Here is a 20,393-nt window from a genome sequence, read left to right as displayed (position 1 = left end):
TCATTCTAATATCAGAGTTTTATATTATTTATCAAGAATCTAAGTATAGATTAAACTTAATTTTACAGATTTTTTTCTCCCATAGTCCTAACCCACTGATACACTTTTAGAGAATTGGGCATGGAGGAAAATAATTCTGAAGTAAAGACTTATTTCTGCTTTTTAGCCTACTTGGGTCTTCTCTCCATTCTTGAAGTCAACACGTTTGCTGTAGCCACAAAAGACTTGCAAATACGGCTTTGTCTTCCTAGGATGCTTACTTACAGAAACACAGCACCCACACACACACACACTCACTCACTCACACACATATACACACAATAGTATTCCATTCAGCCACCTCTCACTCATTCCCTGATCTCAATTCAAGCCCCACCTCTTGGGAGACAAGGTTCCATCCCTCTGTAATGTGGTCACTGTACCCTGCTCTCTTTCATGGTATTAAATAAAAATTATAGGAGGCCTTGTTTTGGACAAAGCTAGGCCCCAACAGACCAGACTAAAAATTAAAGTGGAGTCACTGTCACTAAACTGAAACTAAATTGTTATCCACCTTCAGAGAAATCAAGAGAGAGACATAATTTCCCAACTAGGTCAGTTTCAATTGGTATGGAAAGGAAGTTGCCCCTGCCTTTAATCCTTACAAAAAAAAATAACCTGATGTTAACCAGTCGGTTATTTTTCTATTGTTCTGTTTCCTGTTCCTGCCTTACAAGGAAACTAATTTTGAAATGACAAATTCATTTCTGTTTTGTGTTTCTGCTTTCTTCAGCCCTTTCTACAAAGTCAATCTCCTCTGTTCAGCTCATTGGAATGCTGATTATATTTTATGAAATGAAGTGCTGCCCAATTTTAGAACCAAAAATAAAGTTAATTAAGATCTTTAAACCTGTTGTGATTTTTGTCTTTTGACAGTGGCACTTTTCCTGGTTGGTGAATATATATTTATTTCTAAAAGTGTGTGTTTAAAATCTCTCAGCCACCTAATGTAAGCTCAGACGGAAAGGGATGTATGGGTAGGATTTACTCACCTGGTATATAATAAACAAGGATTCAATAAGTATTTGTTGATTCAATGAATGACTAGTTGATTTATCCCCTAACAATGAAAATGGAACTTGCTAGAGATGGGGTTTATTTGGGCTCGTTAAAATGAAACAGAAAGGAATTGGAGTCAATTGGAAATGTGAGCCAGGTAAGGTGGAGAAAGTTTGGGAGAGAGAAACAGAATTCCTCAAAAAACGGAAGTTAGCCCAGCTTATTAGGCTAAAGGTCCCCCATATAGGATTGTCCTTCTATCATCTAGATGACATTGTGCCCAGAAGAGAATAAGGCTGGTGCTTGAGAGGATTATCACTTCAAGTCGTGATCTGAGTATGAATTAGCAAAATTAGGCAATCCTCAAGTTATTTCTAGTGGGAAGTGCCATTTCAAAAATCTAGAATGAGACAAAGGTTTTACAACTTAGGGAGTTCTTCAGGCGTGCCCCACCCTAAACTTTCTGCAAGCAGCAATAAACCACACCTCAGATAATGGAGTTATACAATCCCTCTTTGTTTCCTGTTCCACTCTCAGGAAGAAATACTTTATTTGGAGGGGAAAGGGGCAGTCTGTCAAAGAGCTGCCTCTGCCCCCAGTCTCCATCCCTCCAGCCCACCATTACATGCTTCTGCCAGAATGACGCTTGGAATCCACACTCACAATGTGTCATTTCCCTGGCACTCTTCAGACTTTCTCTTGCCCTCAGCATAACAGCCTCAGCAGGCCATCTGACCCTGGGCTGTCTCTCCAGCCTCAACTTCTGCCACTCTTTGTCTCCCATTCCATGTACTCTACACCAGGAGTCCCCAGTCCCTGAGCCACGGACCCATAGCAGTCCATGGCCTGTACGGAATCAGTCTGCACAGCAGGAGGTAAGTGGCAGGGAAGCTCTGCCTGCTGTCAGATCAGTGGAGACATTAAATTCTCATAGGAACGCAACCCTATGGTGAATTGTGCATGCAAGGAATCTAGGTCACGCCCTCGTGAGAATCTAATGAATGTCTGATAATCTGAGGCGGAACAGTTTCATCCCAAAACTATCCCCCAACCACTGTCCATGGAAAAATTGTCTTCCATAAAACCAGTCTCTGGTGCCAAAAAGGTTGAAGACCACTGCTCTATGGAACACCTCATGAACTTCCTCCCATTTCTGGAATTCATTCTTCTACCTGGAGCACTCTTCCCCAACCTCCCTACCTAGCTAACTCCTATGTTTCTTCAGGTAACTTTAAATAAATGTTCCTTTTCCCACGAGCCCTTCCCTGACTATACCACTCTGTGTGTGTGTGTGTGTGTGCACGCACGTGCGCACATATGTACACACACACACATATATATATACACACACACAAGCATATACATTTTTTCTGACCCATGGAGACATCTTACCCTTTACCTCTAAATACTCTGGGGTGAATTTCCTAAAAATAAGAGTGTTTTTATATATAACCACCATATAATTATCAAAATCAGGAAATTTGAGATTGTTAAAATGCTATCAATCACCTAACTGTAGTTTACGTTCAAATTTCACCCATTGTCCAAGAATGCCCCTTATATCTATTTTATCTTCCTCTAGTATAGGATTCAACCCAGAATTATGCATTACATTTAGTTTTTATTTTTATTTTAATCATAAACAGTTATTTTGCCCCTTTTTTGATCATTTACATTTGAAAAACACAGGCCAGTTGTTTTATAGAATAGCCCCCCAATTTGAGGTTTCTTAATGTTTCTACCAGAGAGGAAACTCATGTTCTTAATGCATCATGTCAGGAGGCAAGAGATGTTATTGTATCCCATTATTTGTGATACTATAACCATAATAAGTCCAGCACCCAATATGTGCAGCAAATCAATATGCCAAGATGTCAAGTTGCAGGAGAAAGAGATTTAATCGGAGGGCTGTCAAATAAAGAGACGGGAGGAAACCTCAAGTCCATCTCTGTGAGGAGTTTGGGGCTAAAGTTTATAAGAGTTTTAGAACAGGGAGAAGTGTGAAGATTGTTGATTGATCAAAGAGTGCAGGGTGAAATCATAGGACAGAGAGATGAAGAAACTGTGTCCTTGTGCTGATTCTGTTCCTATGTGGGGTCCTCAAATGGGTTGGCGTCAGTTGTTTCACTGGACTTCAGGATCTGAAAAACATCTTCAGCAATTCTTAAAAGCCTTGTGATTCTAACATCAGAAACTCAATCTTAAAACCCTTATGACTCTAATGTCAGAAATCCTATCTTTAGGAGCAATGGGGAAGCAAATGGTCAGGATCTAGTGACTTTCAGTTACAAGGAAGTAGGTCAAAGTGCAACCTGATTAATGTTTAGTTATAACTCTATTTCGGTCCAGAATTCTTGTTAACCCTGTGAGGACAGCTTCAATACTTGCTTTGATCTCTGTTGTAAGTTGGTGTCTGCCACATTTCTCCACTGTGATTCTTTTTATCATTATAATGAATAATATTGGGGGAGGATACTTTGAAACTATATAAATATTTAGTTCCTCATCAAACTTTCATTCACCAATTTGACATTCAAGTTATATCTGCTTTATTTTTAAGGAAGCTCATTTTACATGCTTAAAAAAAAAAAGACTATTCTTATGATAAATGGACTTTTAATCCTACCCCACCGAAAATAACTACATTTCCCACATCAATCCAATCTCTTGATTGAAGAAGATCTTACTACCTAATAGTGAGAGAAGTCTGATATGGATGGCATTAACCAAGGCAAGATTTCTCATTTGCATTTTCAACGCTATTCATGATCTTTTCATTTCCTTTTCCTTTGCAGTAAAAAAGAAATCCATGAAAGTGTGTGTGTGTGTGTGTGTGTGTGTGTGTGTGTGTGTGTGTGTGTGTTTTGATGGAGTCTCACTCTGTCGCCCAGGCTGGAGTGCAGTGGTGTGATCTCGGCTCACGGCAAGCTCCGCCTCCCAGGTTCACGCCATTCTCCTGCCTCAGCCTCTTGAGTAGCTGGGACTACAGGCGCCCGCCACCACGCCCGGCTAATTTTTTGTATTTTTATTAGAGACGAGGTGTCACCGTGTTAGCCAGGATGGTCTCCCGACCTCGGTATGCGCCCGACTCGGCCTCCCAAAGTTCTGGGATTACAGGTGTGAGCCCCTGTGCCTGGCTGGTGCATTTTTTATAATAACAAAGAAAATACACAATATTATTTCCAGCTTGCTAAATGTCATAATATTGCTTTTGGTCACATTATGATAGGCATCCGTAATTACATTTACCTTTTCATGCTTGCTACAAGGGCTTACTTAGTCTCTGAAGAGCTTCCTGCAGCCTTGGGGTCTGTGGATTGAAAATCAGTTGGATTGATGAAAGCTATGAGGAGAATTACGATGAGGGTCAGATCATATGGGCATGAAGAAAGTAAAATATTACCATTTAAACTAGAAATAAAACTTTTTTTCCTAAGCGATCATATTTACCATGACAGGCTGGGTAATTCATTGTAAGATTAATAGTACTTGACATTCACTCATCCACTTATTCAAAAGAAAATTATCCTATGAGCCTACTGCATGAGAAGGACTATTATATACAACTTCTAACTTTATAAAATGTACCTTTGAATAATATCTATCTGGGTCTTTAAGAAAATTTTGGCCAAAAAGAACCGTGAGAGTTTGCTTGTCGGCTTTATTTAAAAGAGTTCAGAAACTGGAAACTCCTAGGTAAAGCAGCATTTTTTTTTTTAATCATCATTATACTTTAAGTTCTGGGATATATGTGCAGAATGTGCAGGTTTGTTACATAAGTATACCTGTGCCATGGTAGTTTTCTGCACCCATTAACCCGTCATCTATATTAGGTATTTTTCCTAATGCTATCCCTCCCCTAGCTCCCCATCCCACAACAGGCCCCGGTGTGTGATGTTCCCCTCCCTGTGTCCATGTGTTCTCATAGTGCAACTCCCACTTACCAGTGAGAACATGCGGTGTTTGGTTTTCTGTTCCTGTGTTGGTTTGCTGAGAATGATGGTTTCCAGCTTCATCCATGTCCCTTCAAAGGACATGAACTCATCCTTTTTTGTGGCTGCATAATATTCCATGCTGTATATGTGCCACATTTTCTTTATCCAGTCTATCATTAATGGGCATTTGGGTTGGTTCCAAGTCTTTGCTATTGTGAACAGTGCTGCAATAAACATATGTGTGCATGTGTCTTTGTAAAAGAATGATTTATAATCCTTTGGTTATATCCCCAGTAATGGGATTGCTGGGTCAAATGGTTCTGTTCTTCTGGTTCTAGATCCTTGAGAAATCACCACACTGTCTTCCACAATGGCTGAACTAATTTACACTCCCACCAACAGTGTAAAAGCATTCCTATTACTCCATATACTCTCCAGTATCTGTTGTTTCCTGACTTTTTGATGATCGCCATCCTAACTGCTGTGAGATGGTATCTCATTGTGGTTTTGATTTGCATTTCTCTAATGACCAGTGATGATGAGCTTTTTTTCGTATGTTTGTTGGCTGCATATATGTCGTCTTTTGAGAAGTGTCTGTTCATATCCTTCACCCACTTTTTGATGGTGTTGTTTGTTTTTTTCTTGGAAATTTGTTTAAATTCTTTGTAGATTCTGGATATTAGTCCTTTGTCAGATGGATAGATTGCAAAAATTTTCTCCCATTCTGTAGGTTTCCTGTTCACTCTGATGATAGTCTCTTTTGCTGTGCAGAAGCTCTTTAGTTTAATTAGATCCCATTTGTCCATTTTGGCTTTTGTTGCCATTGCTTTTGGTGTTTTGTCATGAAGTCTTTGCCCATGCCTATGTCCTGAATGGCTTTGCCTAGGTGTTCCTCTGGGGTTTTTATGGTTTTAGGTCTTACTTTTAAATCTTTAATCCATCTTGAGTTAATTTTTGTATAAGGTGTAAGGAAGGGGGTCCAGTTTCAGTTTTCTGCATATGGCTAGCCAACTTTCCCAACACCATTTATTAAATAGGGAATCCTTTCCCCATTGCTTGTTTTGTCAGGTTTGTCAAAGATCAGATGGTTGTAGATGTGTGGCATTATTTCTGAGGCCTCTGTTCTGTTCCACTGGTCTATATATCTGTTTTGGTACCAGTACCATGCTGTTTTGGTTACTGTAGCCTTGTAGTATAGTTTGAAGTCAGGTAGCATGATGCCTCCAGCTTTGTTCTTTTTGCTTAGGATTGTCTTGAGCTATACGGGCCAAGACAATCCTAATTTTTTGGTTCCATATGAAATTTAAAGTAGTTTTTTTTTAATTCTGTGAAGAAAGTCAATGGTTGCTTGATGGGTATAGCATTGAGTCTATAAATTACTTTGGGGAGTATGGCCATTTTCACGATATTGATTTTTCCTATCCATGAACATGGAATGTTTTTCCATTTGTGTGTGTCCTCTCTTATTTCCTTGAGCAGTGGCTTGTAGTTCTCCTTGAAGCAGTCCTTTACATCCCTTGTAAGTTGTATTCCTAGGTATTTTATTTTCTTTGTAGCATTTGTGAAGGCGAGTTCACTCATGATTTGGCTCTATGTTTATCTATTATTGCTTATAGGAATGCTTGTGATTTTTGCACATTGATTTTGTATCCTGAGACTTTGCTGAAGTTGCTTCTCAGCTTAAGGAGATGTGGGGCTGAGACGATGGGGTTTTCTAAATATACAATCATGTCATCTGCGAACAGGGACAATTTGACTTTATCTCTTCCTATTTGAATACCCTTTATTTCTTCCTCTTGCCTGATTGCCCTGGCCAGAACTTCCAATACTATGTTGAATAGGACTGGTAAGAGAGGGCCTCCTTGTCTTATGCTGGTTTCCAAAGGGAATGCTTCCAGCTTTTTCCCGTTCGGTATGATATTGACTGTGGGTTTGTCATAAATGGCTCTTATTATTTGAGATACTTTCCATCAATACCCAGTTTATTGAGAATTTTTAGCATGAAAGGGTGTTGAATTTTATCAGAGGCCTTTTCTGCATCTATTGACGTAATCATGTGTTTTTTGTAATGGTTTCTGTTTATGTGATGAATTACATTTATTGATTTGTGTATGTTGAACCAGTCTTGCATACCAGGGATGAAGCTGACTTGATGGTGGTGGACAAGCTTTTTGATGTGCTATAAAGCAGCATTTCTTTGCCACCTGGGCAGATCATCTGCTTGATCAAGTACTTAGTTTCAGAAACCACCAAATGGAGTGGAGAGAAAGGAAGGGATCCCCTATCCCCACCCCCAGCCATCTAGATTAAGAAAAGCCAATTGAGTGGACAGTAGCACAGCCTAGTCACCTTATGGACAAACTTCCTAGGAAAGAACCTGTCCCATCTATTCTACTTATCACTCTCATTTGAGGTTCCGGCCACAGGTGAGTTTCTGCAAAATGTCATCAGTATCAGAAAATGTTAGCGCCAAAGAAAACCTAAAGAATAGGTACCTTTTCCTTTGTTTTAAGATGTGTCCCAATATATTTTTCTGTACTATCCAATTTGTTCCTCAGAAAATTTTGTGGAAAACTATAGTAAGAACAGTGTTCCTCATTTCACAGTGAGGAAGCTGGAGATCAGCTGAAGGTGAAGGGACAGTTCCCCACTAGGACTGAACCAGAGCTAGACTTCTGACCTGCAGGGTCTTAGCCCAGCAAGCCACACTTTAGCTATCCCTGACAGTCCCAACTAGGCCAACAGCATGTCCCACCCACTTCAATGCTTCCATGGCACGTGTCCCAGTGTTAGGAGCATGTTATTTATGTGATTATTTGTTTAGCGTGTCACCCTAGAACATAGGGATTCTAACATCAGAAACAGTCTTAAAATCCTTATGATTCTAATGTCAGAAATCCTATCTTTAGGACAGGGAAGCAAATGGTCAGGATCTAGTGACCTTTAGTTACAAAGAAGTAGGTGAAAGTGTGGGCTGAGGCTACTCTCAGTGTCTACCCTACATGGATGGGGCAGAAGTGAACAGGCTAACATGCTGCATGTTTCTCCTAAACATAGTTCCTCCTGTGTCTGTTTTCAGACCTTAGCTTGCTGCTGGAAATGGCCCTCTCAGTGGACTCTTCGTGGCACCGGTGGCAGTGGAGAGTCAGAGATGGCTTCCCCGATTGTCCATCAGAAACCACACCGCTGCTCTCTCCTGAGAAAGGGAGACAGAGCTACAACTTGACACAGCAGCGGGTCGTGTTCCCCAACAACAGTATATTCCATCAAGATTGGGAAGAGGTCTCCAGGAGATATCCCGGCAACAGAACCTGCACAACCAAATACACCCTCTTCACCTTCCTGCCCCGGAACCTCTTTGAGCAGTTTCATAGGTACAGATCCACTTATCTGAACAATACTCTTTTTAGAGAAAGAGTCTCATTCTGTTCCCAAGGCTAGAGTGCAGTGGTGCAGTCTTGGCTCACTGCAACCTCCACCTCCTGGGTTCAAGTGAATCTCCCACCTCAGCCTCCCAAATAGCTGGGACCACAGGTGAGCACCACCATGCCTGGCAAATTTTTGTACTTTTATGTAGATATGGGGTTTTGCCACATTGCCCAACCTGGTCTCTAACTCCTGGGCTCCAGGGATTTGCTTGCTTCAACCTCCCAAAGTGCTGGGATTACAGAAGTGAGCCACCACACCTGGCCAAAAATACATATTTTAAACAAGTATTTACCACTTAGATAAACTCAGAGATACTACCCTCTGGGGGCTGCCTTTCCTTTAATATCTAAATACATTTATCTTAAGAAGTTTTTGTTGTTCATTCTTTAATTCAACAAATATCTGTCAGGTTCTACTCTGTCTCAAGCCGTGAGCTGGGAGCTAGAGATACATAAAAAAATAGACAGGCAGAGAGAAAGTGTCCTTATTGAATATATTGTCTAGTAAAAGAGACAGTCATTAGTTTTTTAATTATATAAATTGATGTAAAGTTGTAAGTAGAATAGATACTTCTAAGGAGAGGTATATGGTGCTATTATAGTGAATAATAAGGAAATCTTGGCCTAGTTAAGGATGTCAGGGAATTGAAGTATAACATGAAAGAGAGACAGCATTACCTGAGTGAAAAGGGACAACAGAAGTCAGCAGAAGACCTGCAGACAGAGCTGCACATGCCAAGGCATTGTGGCAAGAGAGAGCAAGATGCACGTGGAAAACTTGAAGATATCAGCAACTCTTTTGAGATAATGTATGAGATCATTTTAAATTAAAAGTTATGTGCTTATATATAATCCTCAATATTGTAATTCTTATTATAAGTGACCGTTTACTGAGCAACTGCTATGCTCCAGAGCCCTCTACTGTGTATCATGCAAAAATTACATATCATGTAATATTTATGGGACCCCTTTAAAGTCGATAATACTATCCCCATTTTGTGCAAGAGGAAATAAGCTCAAAAAACTCACACAACTAGTAAATAACAGGAACAGAATTTAAAACTAGATGGTTTTCCATTCCTGAGAATAATCATCTCCAGTCTCATCCGTAAGAATGACAAAAGAACTTTGGGGACTTAGGGGGAAAGGGTGAGGAGGGGAGAGGAATAAAAGACTACAAATTAGGTGCAGTGTATACTGCTCGGGTGATGGGTGCACCAAAATCTCACAAATCACCACTAAAGAACTTATTCATGTAACCAAACACCACCCCAATAATCTATGGAAATAATAAGTAAATCTAGATGGGTATGGCTTCAAAGCCATTACCATAATGTTGGAGGTGACACTGAAGGAGAATGTTTAGTTGATCAAGGCCAAACAGTAGGGAAGAAATGGGGGAGAAAGTACATTTTTCTTCTCCATAGTGTTTACTCACACTTCGCTTGCCCCTCCAGATGGGCTAACCTCTATTTCCTGTTCCTGGTGATTTTGAACTGGATGCCTTCCATGGAAGTCTTCCACAGAGAAATCACCATGTTACCACTGGCCATTGTCCTGTTCGTCATCATGATCAAAGATGGCATGGAGGACTTCAAGAGACACCGCTTTGATAAAGCAATAAACTGCTCCAACATTAGAATTTATGAAAGGTAAGAGAAACAATCCCTGTGTTCTTTCTTGCAAATGGGTTATGCAAACTCATCAGCATAGCCTCAGGATGAGTCTCTTTTCTTCCATTTTATTTTTCTAAATTATTTAACTCACTGATTCTCAAGTGGGGGTGATTTTGACCCCTAGTGAGCATTTAGTGATGTCTGAAGACACTTTTGGTTGTCATACTGGGAGTGGGGGGTACTACTGACATCTAGTGGGTAAAATCCAGGGGTGCTGCTAAATATCCTATGATACACAGAATAGCCCTGGGGAAGAATTATTATCCTGTCAAAATGTCAATAGTGCTGAGGCTGAGAAAACTTGTTTAATTTGTACAAGCACTTATTTTATTAAGCACACCGATGCAGTATTATTAAAGGTGAGTTGAAAGCTTAAGAATTAAACTCTAGGATGGCTAGATTACCTTGGGAGACTAAGTTCAGGAGAAACTTTTTGGAGGATGTCAAGCAGTGTCTCCCAAACCAAGAAAATGTCTGCCATTTTAAAGCCTCGGTTGCTTGGGTTGAAATTCTTGCTTTTAGAACCTGGTAGGTTTTAGGACCCAGAGTTGGTACACCTGTTCTTGGCTGCCCAGGGTGGAAAAGGAAGACACCTGTGGATGACGTCTACATTCCAACAGGTGGAGTCTCAAACAAGTAGAAGGAAGTGACTTGGTGGATACACACCTGTTCTGTGCAGGCTCTTTCCTCCTCATGTTTCTCCCCTGGGGTTCGCAGCCTGGCTTTTCATTTTTAGTATCCTTCTGAAAGAAGAGAGAAAAATTTTCAGCAGAGAAGGCAAGCGAAAGATGAAAATTAAATTATGAAAATTAAAAGGCAACATTGAGCAGAGATGAAAAGGAAGGGAGGAAAAGGTGGAAAAGAAAAGAGGACAAGAAACGAGTGGTGGTCTCTAACCTGCCCTTTGAAGGATGGTCTCACAAAGAGAACCCCAACAGACATCATCGTGGGAATCAAATCAAGACCAGCAAGTACACCGTGTTGTCCTTCGTCCCCAAGAACATTTTTGAGCAGCTACACCGGTTTGCCAATCTCTATTTTGTGGGCATTGCGATTCTGAATTTTTTCCCTGTGGTCAATGCTTTCCAGCCTGAGATTAACATGATACCAGTCTGTGTGATCCTGGCAGTCACTGCCATCAAGGACGCTTGGGAAGACCTCCGGAGGTACAAATCGGATAAAGTCATCAATAACCGAGAGTGCCTCATCTACAGCAGGTAAAGCATAAAACTCCGGGGAAGTCTTGGGCCCAGCCTGATCTTTTTGTGGCTGCTACCACTGCAGTTACTGTTTGTAGAAGAGATGGAGTAGGGAAATATCATTATTTTGTTTCAGGGAAGCTGTTCAGTTCTCTACAGTGAGGATTATAGTCTACAATCCAAAACAAAAGGATTGAGTCAGTCTTTTAAAACTAGGAGGTCTTCATTATGTAGCATTTTCTTCGCTGTTTCAAATGTGTCTAACATTTAAGAGTTTTGCATATATTCTTATCTCTTCTTAACCCAGTGTGTGGCCATGAGCACCTTTAAAGCTGGTTGAGGACACCGGGAAGGAAGAGGCATCACTGTTTTTCAGGGGAGCGATGGAGTATTGTGTTAGGAGAACCAGAACAGGAGACACATTGCCTGGGTTGAACAGCCTCCAGTACTTACTAACTGCCTGACTTTAGGCAAGCAATATAACCTCGGAAATTCATTTTGTAATTCATAAAATTTGAACTGTTCCTGAGGTGGTTGTGAGAGTTGCAGGAGATAATTATTAGAAAATGCTTAACACTATATCTGATATACAACACATGCTCAGTAAATGCAAGCTGAAATTGCAATAGTTTTAGAATGTAAAACCCAATATTTCCTTCATCACTAACTGTTTTTGAGAGATATCTTTGATGTTGTCTCAACCAAAGCAAAGACTGCACACCACCTGTCCTGAAGCTGAGAAACCTTGTTTTAACTTGTGTAAGTGCTCATATTATTAAGCACATGGATGCAATATTAATTGTTTAGGGTGAGTTGAAATCTGAAGAATTAAACTCTAGGATGACTGGATTATCTGATGTCATTAGACATTTATTTGGTGTCATTTTATACATGTCATTGTTCTACAAAGGTTCCATTGAGCAAATGACTAAATTAGGTTGTCAGGATAGGACATGCTTTCACTTGGCAAGGAAAGAAGACAGAGTTAGAGTGTGTCTCAACTTTGTGACAACCCACGTAGTCCTAAAAGAAGCAAGGGAGTTAAGTCTGGGCTTACAGAGAGACTAGAGGTACAAAGCACCTTAAGAGCTAGCAGTTGGCAGCCTAAGATGATCCAGTCTCTAGCAAGTAGGAGCTTGACTTCTTGCTGAACATGGAAAACATCCATGTCTCACAGGCAGTACCCTAGGCAGTCTCATTCCGTCTTACTCTTCACCTCAGTTCAGCAGACACTCCGCATTTGCTCTGGTCCTTGTTAGAATAAAAGACGCTTGCTTCAAGGTATGTACTCCAGCCATTTAGGCACCGCTTACTTCTAAGGAGGGGTTCTCTTCTCCAGGGGACTGAAAGGTGGCCAGCTTGGAGCTGGCTGCTGAAAGGGTTTATGAGCCAAACTCCACTTGGAAAATGGTAGCCAGGGGAAACCTCCAAGATGAGTATCTAACACAATGACTTTAGATGATATTTACCAATATCATCAAAGAACCCCCGCAAGAAACTCCATGTTCATCCCTCAGCAGCAAATGAGCTTCTCGTCTCTTTGCTTGGAGGGACACAGTTGCATGTTCACAAAAATTTATCTGAAGGGTAATTTTTTCCCCAGCTAGATCTAATTGTCTTGAATATTGTGAGCACACTGGACAGCCAGAGTTAAGATTTAGTCATTCCTCACCTTTGAATATGAAAATTATAAAGAAAGGATGAAATCACTGCTGGGGTGTGATGCCTTTCTTTGAAGAGGCAGTTTTTGAGAAAGCGTTGTTTTTCTTTCTTTCTTTCTTTCTTTTTTGAGACAGAGTCTTGGTCTGTCACCCAGGCTGGAGTGCAGTGGCGCCATCTTGGCTCACTGCAAACTACACCTGCCGGGTTCCGCCATTCTCCTGCCTCAGCCTCCCGAGTAGCTGGGACTACAGGCGCCCACCACCACGCCTGGCTAATTTTTTGTATTTTTAGTAGAGACAGGGTTTCACTGTGTTAGCCAGGATGTTCTCAATCTCCTGACTTCGTGATCCGCCTGCCTCAGCCTCCCAAAATGCTGGGATTACAGCCGTAAGCCACTGCGCCTGGCCGAGAAAGCATTGTTTTTCTTTTGGCACCAATCCACAGTCACTTTTTGTTTTCCACCTTACTCTCTTGTTTTCTTCCATGGAATATATACAGTGGCGAGCCAGGAAGCTGGGCCCTCAGGAAGGAATGCACGTGGGCTGCAGTGAGCCTGGTCCTGTTCTCCTGGCTCTACCAGAATATCACAGAATCATGGCTTGGTTCTTGGGAATAATCTGTGTGGATTAGACTACAGACTCACCTCTGTTGGGAGCTGGCTGGACCTAGGCCAAGCTGCTGTTGTTCTGTTTCCAAAACAGCTTCCAGGGAACATTGGGAAACCAAGATGATAACAATCTAGAAAAAAGAAACATTAGTCCACCAGCTCACCGGTAGGGAGGAGCATGAAGCTTTCATAGCAGTATTTCCCAACGTGTTTTCAGTGGAATAACAGTGACAAAGCAATAGTCTCTGAAAAAATATGTGCATGGCCAAATTATATATGCTGGCCCTCCTCCAATGGACCCATAGCCCATGAAGGACTAAGAATAGACACAGCAAAGAAACCTGTTCGTCTTTGATTAACACAGTGTTGCTTTAAATTTACTGGGCTTTGGAAATATTTTTTAATATCTAAGTTTGGGAATTTTTACTTTTTCAAGTATACAAAAATAATTGGCCACAGGGACCAGATAGGTAATTAAATTGACTGAATAGCTTCTAAAAAGCAATATTACTCTTGGACTGATAAACGGCCAATGACATTTGGCATCAGTGTTAGGAGGCAATAGGGAATGGTGGTGACTATGGCAAAGTGGAGAGGCCATGCATTTATCCCAGGAGGCAGAGCTGGTCACTTAGCTCCTGCTAATTGTTATTATGTAGAAGTATAGGCCTAGTGTTGCCAGATTGAGCTTTATTAGGGCAGCTAAAAATTAATATTTTTATTTGAAATAACCTGACTTTTAACTGGTTTTATGTTACTTTGTAACTGATGTAATTTTTTCAAACACTTCAGACCTATTTTTTTGAACCTAAAGTTCTATTTTGCCTATGAGCCCAAAAACTTGCAAACTCTGCTTCAAAATGTTCTATAAATCTGGAGTCTCTGCAAAAGAATAATAAGGTTCTTTTCTTGTTGGTGCTTTTTTGAGATGGGCAGTAGGGGCAGGGGTCTTGGTACATTGCCCAGGCTGGTCTAGAACTTGGCTCAAGCTGTCCTCTTGCTTTAAACTCCCAAGTAGGTGGTATTGCAGGCACGCTATCACTTCTGGCCCTAGGTTCTTCTTTTGAAGTTCATCCTCAAGGGCCAGAGAGAGGGTATGACCTTGAGTTAAGAATGCAGGCCTGGGAGGCAGAGGCCTGTAGTCTAGGCCCAGATCTCAGACTATTAATAGCTTAGGAAAGTCATTTAAATATATAGACCTCAGTTTCTACTTTTGCAAAATTTGAGAGTCAGACTAGATCTTGTCCTGTGAGATGCACTAAGAAAGAACAGAACCCATAGCCAAATAAATTTACCCATTAATAGAATAAAGGTTCTAGAATGACCCTCAGTAAGTAGCCTATCAGTTTTGTTTAACCCAGCTGTCAGTTGAGAAGTTCTTTGCCACAGTAGGAGAAACTTCCATTTTAACAGGTTTAAACAACGAAGAGACTTCCTTGGCTTAAGTCACTACAAATGTCCTGAGGTGGGAGGGTGATCAGCATGGTTCAATCAGCATCCTAGATCCATCTCTCACCGGTCCTTTTCATTCAGCCCTCCTTAGCATCATCTTAACTCTCGGGCAGACTTCTTTCATGGCAAGGAAATGGCTGCAGCAGCTCCAGCCCTCACATCTACATGTGATTGTGTACGAAAAGAGAAAGAAAGACACTTCTGGTAGCCATCTTGGAAGGTCAAGGAAGCTTACTACTCCCTAGACCCTCTTCACATCTCAGCGGCCTCACATGCTCATCCCTGAACCGGTCCCTAGAGGCAAGAGATGGGATTGTACTAACAAGGTTATAACACCTGAGCCACAGCCCCACCCACAGAGCCCAGCATGAAGTCAGCTTCCCTGAAAGCCTATGGGCCGTTCCAGGAAGATGTAAAAGCCAAAGTTTTTTTTAAAACGAGATAGTTTCCAGTAGAATGAGGAACAGATGTTGGAGAAGCCACCTCAATGTCCTCAACACTATCACTTTAAAATATTTTTGAGCCTTGACTCTTCGTAAATTGCTTTCCACATATTAACAGGAATATACACATCTTTGGACATTCTATACTATATGTCCCTAAAGTTTTTCCACCTCTGAAGTGGATTGATTCTATGAAAGACCCCAGCAGAGGAAGCTAGGACATGCTATTAAATAGATAAGTGTTAGTTATTATCTTAACTGATGGATGCCAAAAGACATACCCTTTTGCCATATCAAGGACACATGGCAGATGTCAGGAAAAGACTACAAGATCTAACAGGACAATTTTCTTTTCTGGGAAGCAACATAAGAAATTACATCTCATGCCCTAGCCCTATCCATTTTATTTGTTTCACCTCAGATTTACACATTTGAGCAACTGATTTTTTTTTTTTTTTCATTTTTGTGCAATTGAATACTAGAGCCCTTGGAATTTTGCTCATGACCTAAGCCCATGCATCATCCAGCCTAGACTTAGGCTGTGAGGAAATGTCTTTTTGCAAACAGCAGAAGCCTTGTTAACAGAATTACAATCCCATTAGAGCATTTTCTTTTAATATAGCAACTGTGTTTGTGGTCTAAAGGTGACCCATTAATCAGATTTATGGAATGACTTCGAGGAGAGATTAGCTTCAGAATTGTATTAGTTTAGTTTCTCCCAGGGCTCAGTTTAATGAATTTAGAAACCATACCAGCAAGAGGTTTGTATTTTTCCATCCAGCTTAGTAAATTTTTATTTGTATTCAGAAAACATGCAGTACAGAGCAGGGAATGGGAACCGGGGGAATCCAGGGTGGTTTTTGTTCCCTAATGTAATAAAACATAAGCCCTCCACAGTTTCAGCAGCTGGTCACTCATTTATTCATCTGTTCAGCAAATATTAATTCGAGACTTAGTGTGTGCATTGTCATGGCAAACCTTATGTGCCCTCAAAGGACTCTCAGTCTAGGGGTCACGAGGAACTTACAAATAGCTACAATGTCCTACCTGCAAAGGGACACAGAAGTGCAGAGGATGTGGTGACCCACCCACCTGCAGGAACCATCAAGGCCAAAGGAAGCTTTCAGTAAAGAGGTAAAACTTCAGGAGAGCCCTGAAGGAGGAGCAGCATTTAGCCAGGCAGAGGGAACATATTTCAGCTCACAGCCTGTTCCTGTGTCAATGAAATGTTGTATGGGTGGTTTTTGCTGGTATTAGAAAGACCAGGACCAAGAAATGATAGAAACTTAGGGGAAGAATAATACAGGTTAGGTTTTTTTTTTAAATCTGACTTTTTACCGAGACTTAGAGCATCTCTCTTCTGTAAGTCAGGCATCTGCTACAATAAACAGCTTTCTGACAGTGTAGTACCGAGGGCCTAGTCTGGCCTGCAACCTGTTTTCTTTTGTCTGTGAGTTGCCTTTTGCACCCGTGTCCTCAGGAAAACCTAGAAGGGAGGAAGCCAGAGGTCCTGATCCTGGTTATGTCACTAATTAACTACATGACCTAAATGAAGCCACTTAAGCAGTTGGGGACCCATGTGTCTCATCTTTAAATAGTGATCATGATATCTCCCTGGCATATTTTGTGAAAAGGTGTTAAGATGACATGCAAGAGGGCTTGAAAATAAAGAAGCTACAGAAATAAACTTCAAAATGCAATGCCACAGGGTGAGTAAAGCAATGACCTTACTGGATGCTTGGCATGGAGGGCTTAGACATGGGACCTGGGCTTTTCCCAGTTGCCATTTACCAAATGTGTAGCCTATATAGATATTTGATCACTTGAGCCTCCATTTCAACCTATATAAAATGGGGCCCATACTGGCACCTAACTCCCAGGGTCACGTGGATCCAATGAGATTATCTTTATAAATTGTTTAGCTCAGTGCCGGCACTGTAAGTAGTACTAAGTAATTTTTTTTTTTTTTTTGAGCCCAGGCTGGAGTGCAATGGTGCAATCTTGACTCACTGCAACCTCTGTCTCCCAGGCTGGGGATTCTCCTGCCTCAGCCTCCCGAGTAGCTGGGATTACAGGCATGCACCACCATGTCCGGCTAATTTTTGTATTTTTTGTAGAGATGAGGTTTCACCATATTGACCAGGCTGATCTCAAACTCCTGACCTCAAGTGGTCCTCCCACTTCGGTCAGTCTCCCAAAATACTGGTATTATGGCGTGAGGCCTGGCCAGTAATTTTTTTTTTTTTTTTTTTTTTTTTTTTGTATTTCCAATCATCTCAAGCTTAATTTTTTCAATGCCAACCCCAGCCTGAGTCTTCATCTTTTTTGCTGTGTGTCCGACACATACAAGGGTGGAATTGCTAGTTTTATTGGTAAAAGCCAAGGACATTCACTGAGCCACAGATACCAGTGGACAGGGTTATAATGATTTAAAAGCAAAATCTATGCTTTGCGCTCTCATTTTTTCCTGCTAGTCTGTGTGGCAGGATTTTAAAATCTGAATTTAGCAGACCTCTCTAGGGGTTAGCCGTCTTTCTTTCCTTTCTATCCACAGCACACTTGAACATACCCACACCAAGATTTAGATTCAGGAAAAGGATGTAAGTGGCCTCATCTGACTCATAGCCTCAGCACTTGGTCCAACTCAACTTCTTAACATAGACTCTACATTAGAATATCGTATTTGTACAGCTGTTAATAAAGCTGCAATTTGGTACTAATATTTTCTCTGAATAACAGCCCTCAAGGAAACCCCCAAAGCAGATGAACTGATTGACCAGGCAGAATTTAAGCTTTACCAGGGCTATTTGAACATCAAAATACAGTCACAAGCCTATCTTCACCCTAAAACTATATTCTGGGGTTGCTGCAGGTATTAAATGAGTTACTGCTTGTAAAAGGCTTAGCTTTGTGCCTGGCATCCTGTGGCACTCATAAAATGTTAGCTTAAACATTGCTAAGGAGAGTTTGATAGCCTTGATAGGCAGAAGAAGTCATCATGAGCTTAACCCAAGAGGAGTAAGAAAGAATGACCACTGGCTGGAGTTTGGAACTGCATGAAAGAAGACAAAAAAAAATCTTTAACCATAGAACTTGACTCCAAGCTCTAATAATATAACAAAATGGGCCTCAGGGAGGACTCTGAAAAATGCAGACAACAGAAAAACATCCATTATCATTTGAAGCCTGGCTATGAAAAGTGCCATTGGCTGGACTTACAGACCAGCAGATCATTGCATCCAGCCCTCAGGCCTTTGCTCTGCACTTGGCACCAACAAACCAGGCTCCTTTCTGAAGCATCCATTTTGCAGGTGCCCACGTTACTCCCACTGCCTCACCCTGTGCTCACAGAAGGCCATACACCATTTGGGCCAATTCAGCTTGTCATTTCAGGAGAGAATGTTTTAGGTCGTCCCCAAAACTCACTGAGTGGGAGAGTCATAAAACAAGAATTCAGGTATCCCTGCTGCTCTGCACTCTTGTCATCAGGCATGATTTTTATGTCCACGGGTGAGGATTTATGGCCTCTGTTTTGCCATTAAGGAAATCGGAATTCCAAAAGGTGAGGCTCCTGTTCTCAACCCAGCCTCTGCTAGGTTTATGTCACCTTCTTCTGAGGCTCAATCAGCTTCTTGCCTCACTCCAAAACAGAGCCACGAGACCATGCTGAGCCATGTCGCTCCCACCACCATCATTCATCTGTCCTTGTAGACACACCTGTGTGACCTTATGCGCGTTAGATAACTGTCTGAGCCTGTTTCATCATCTGTGAAATAGGGATAATGATAACGATATAAAGCTATTTCATTACTAGGCAGCTAACCTTTAATAGAGGTTAAATGCTGGGTTCCTTATAGGTACTCAATACATGTAAGCTAATAATTTAATTTATCATTATTAGAAGTCTCCACTAGGGTATCTATAACAACAAAAAAAGATAGATGTTAAAATGGCCAAAGGTTATGAAAACTGCCTTTCTACTACTTGTATTCAAGAAAAACATACACAGAATCAATTGATATTTACTGAACACTCCCCCATGTGCTAAACACTATACCCAACTCTGTGTGCATATAGAAATATAAGACCCAGGATCATTGCAGCTCTTAGCAAGCTTCTTACATACTTTAAAATGGAAGATGCACACGACAATTAGGAAATAGGATGCTAATATGCAGGGAAGTGTGGCAACAAGATGTGCACCATCGTGTCCAGTGCCCAGGATTAAAAAGAAAGGCAGCATTTGGATCTGCAGGCGTTAAAGGATGAGCATTTGGGAGACAATTCATGATCTTGAATACCCCCAATCTGAAGAATTGCACCCTGTGGCTATGACCTTGCTGGATGGCACCTGCGACTTCTGTGTCTTCTGAAGCACAGTGTTTCCATGGCCATCACTGGTGACATTCTACGTGCAGTTCTGCTTTCTTTACTGCCACCACATGGTCAGAAAGGTCAGGAGTAGGTTATCCCCAGACCTGGGGCTTCAAACATCCTCCCCGTATAAAGAACTTTATACTGTATGAATGTAACCCAAATGTTCCAGCCCTCACTAGCTTCTGGGTATGAATGAGGTCACATTAACAAAAACTTCCCAATGACATGCCATTCAGCTCTAATCTGCTTACTTAAGACTTCAGTCCTCCCACCCTAATCCTCAACTCTCCACGGATGTATCTGGAGATTCTCAGATTGGTAAATATTACATGTGTCCTCCACTATTTCTAGCCCAGCCAGGGGTCCTGGTCACCCCCTTCCCCCAACCCCTGCCGCTTCTCTGGCCTCAGCTGTTTCTTTCTGGTGCTTCCCTGAGCCCTGCAAGTCTAATCCACCTCCCCAACCCCATTGTGATCTGTAGGTCACACAGGTTGTAAGCAGGGAAACCAGGATTCAAAGCCTCTCTCGATCCCTATGCTGCAGTCATTCCCTCCGGCATTCCTCTCTCACCCTGAG

The 20,393-nt window shown here is 41.4% G+C and overlaps 1 protein-coding gene across 2 annotated transcripts in view; it reads left to right on the top strand.

The window, feature by feature from the left end:
- Positions 1 to 20,393, top strand: part of ATP10B (ATPase phospholipid transporting 10B (putative)) — a 282,819-nt gene that overhangs the window by 139,941 nt on the left and 122,485 nt on the right. The window contains exons 3-4 of one of the 2 annotated variants that reach the window (XM_017885730.1): positions 8,053 to 8,347; positions 9,859 to 10,053. In XM_017885730.1, coding sequence (XP_017741219.1) covers positions 8,073 to 8,347; positions 9,859 to 10,053 — 470 coding nt within the window. In that variant the 5' untranslated portion in view covers positions 8,053 to 8,072. Of the gene's footprint in view, positions 1 to 8,052; positions 8,348 to 9,858; positions 10,054 to 10,708; positions 11,295 to 20,393 lie in introns of those variants that run through there. The other variant, XM_017885731.1, reaches the window with a different exon arrangement.

This window comes from Rhinopithecus bieti, unplaced genomic scaffold (assembly GCF_001698545.2).
Source record: "Rhinopithecus bieti isolate Rb0 unplaced genomic scaffold, ASM169854v2 scaffold_15146, whole genome shotgun sequence".
In the NCBI taxonomy this organism is placed as follows: Eukaryota; Metazoa; Chordata; class Mammalia; order Primates; family Cercopithecidae; genus Rhinopithecus; species Rhinopithecus bieti.
Note: the sequence above shows the minus strand (reverse complement) of the source record. Positions and strands in the feature narration are given on the sequence as shown.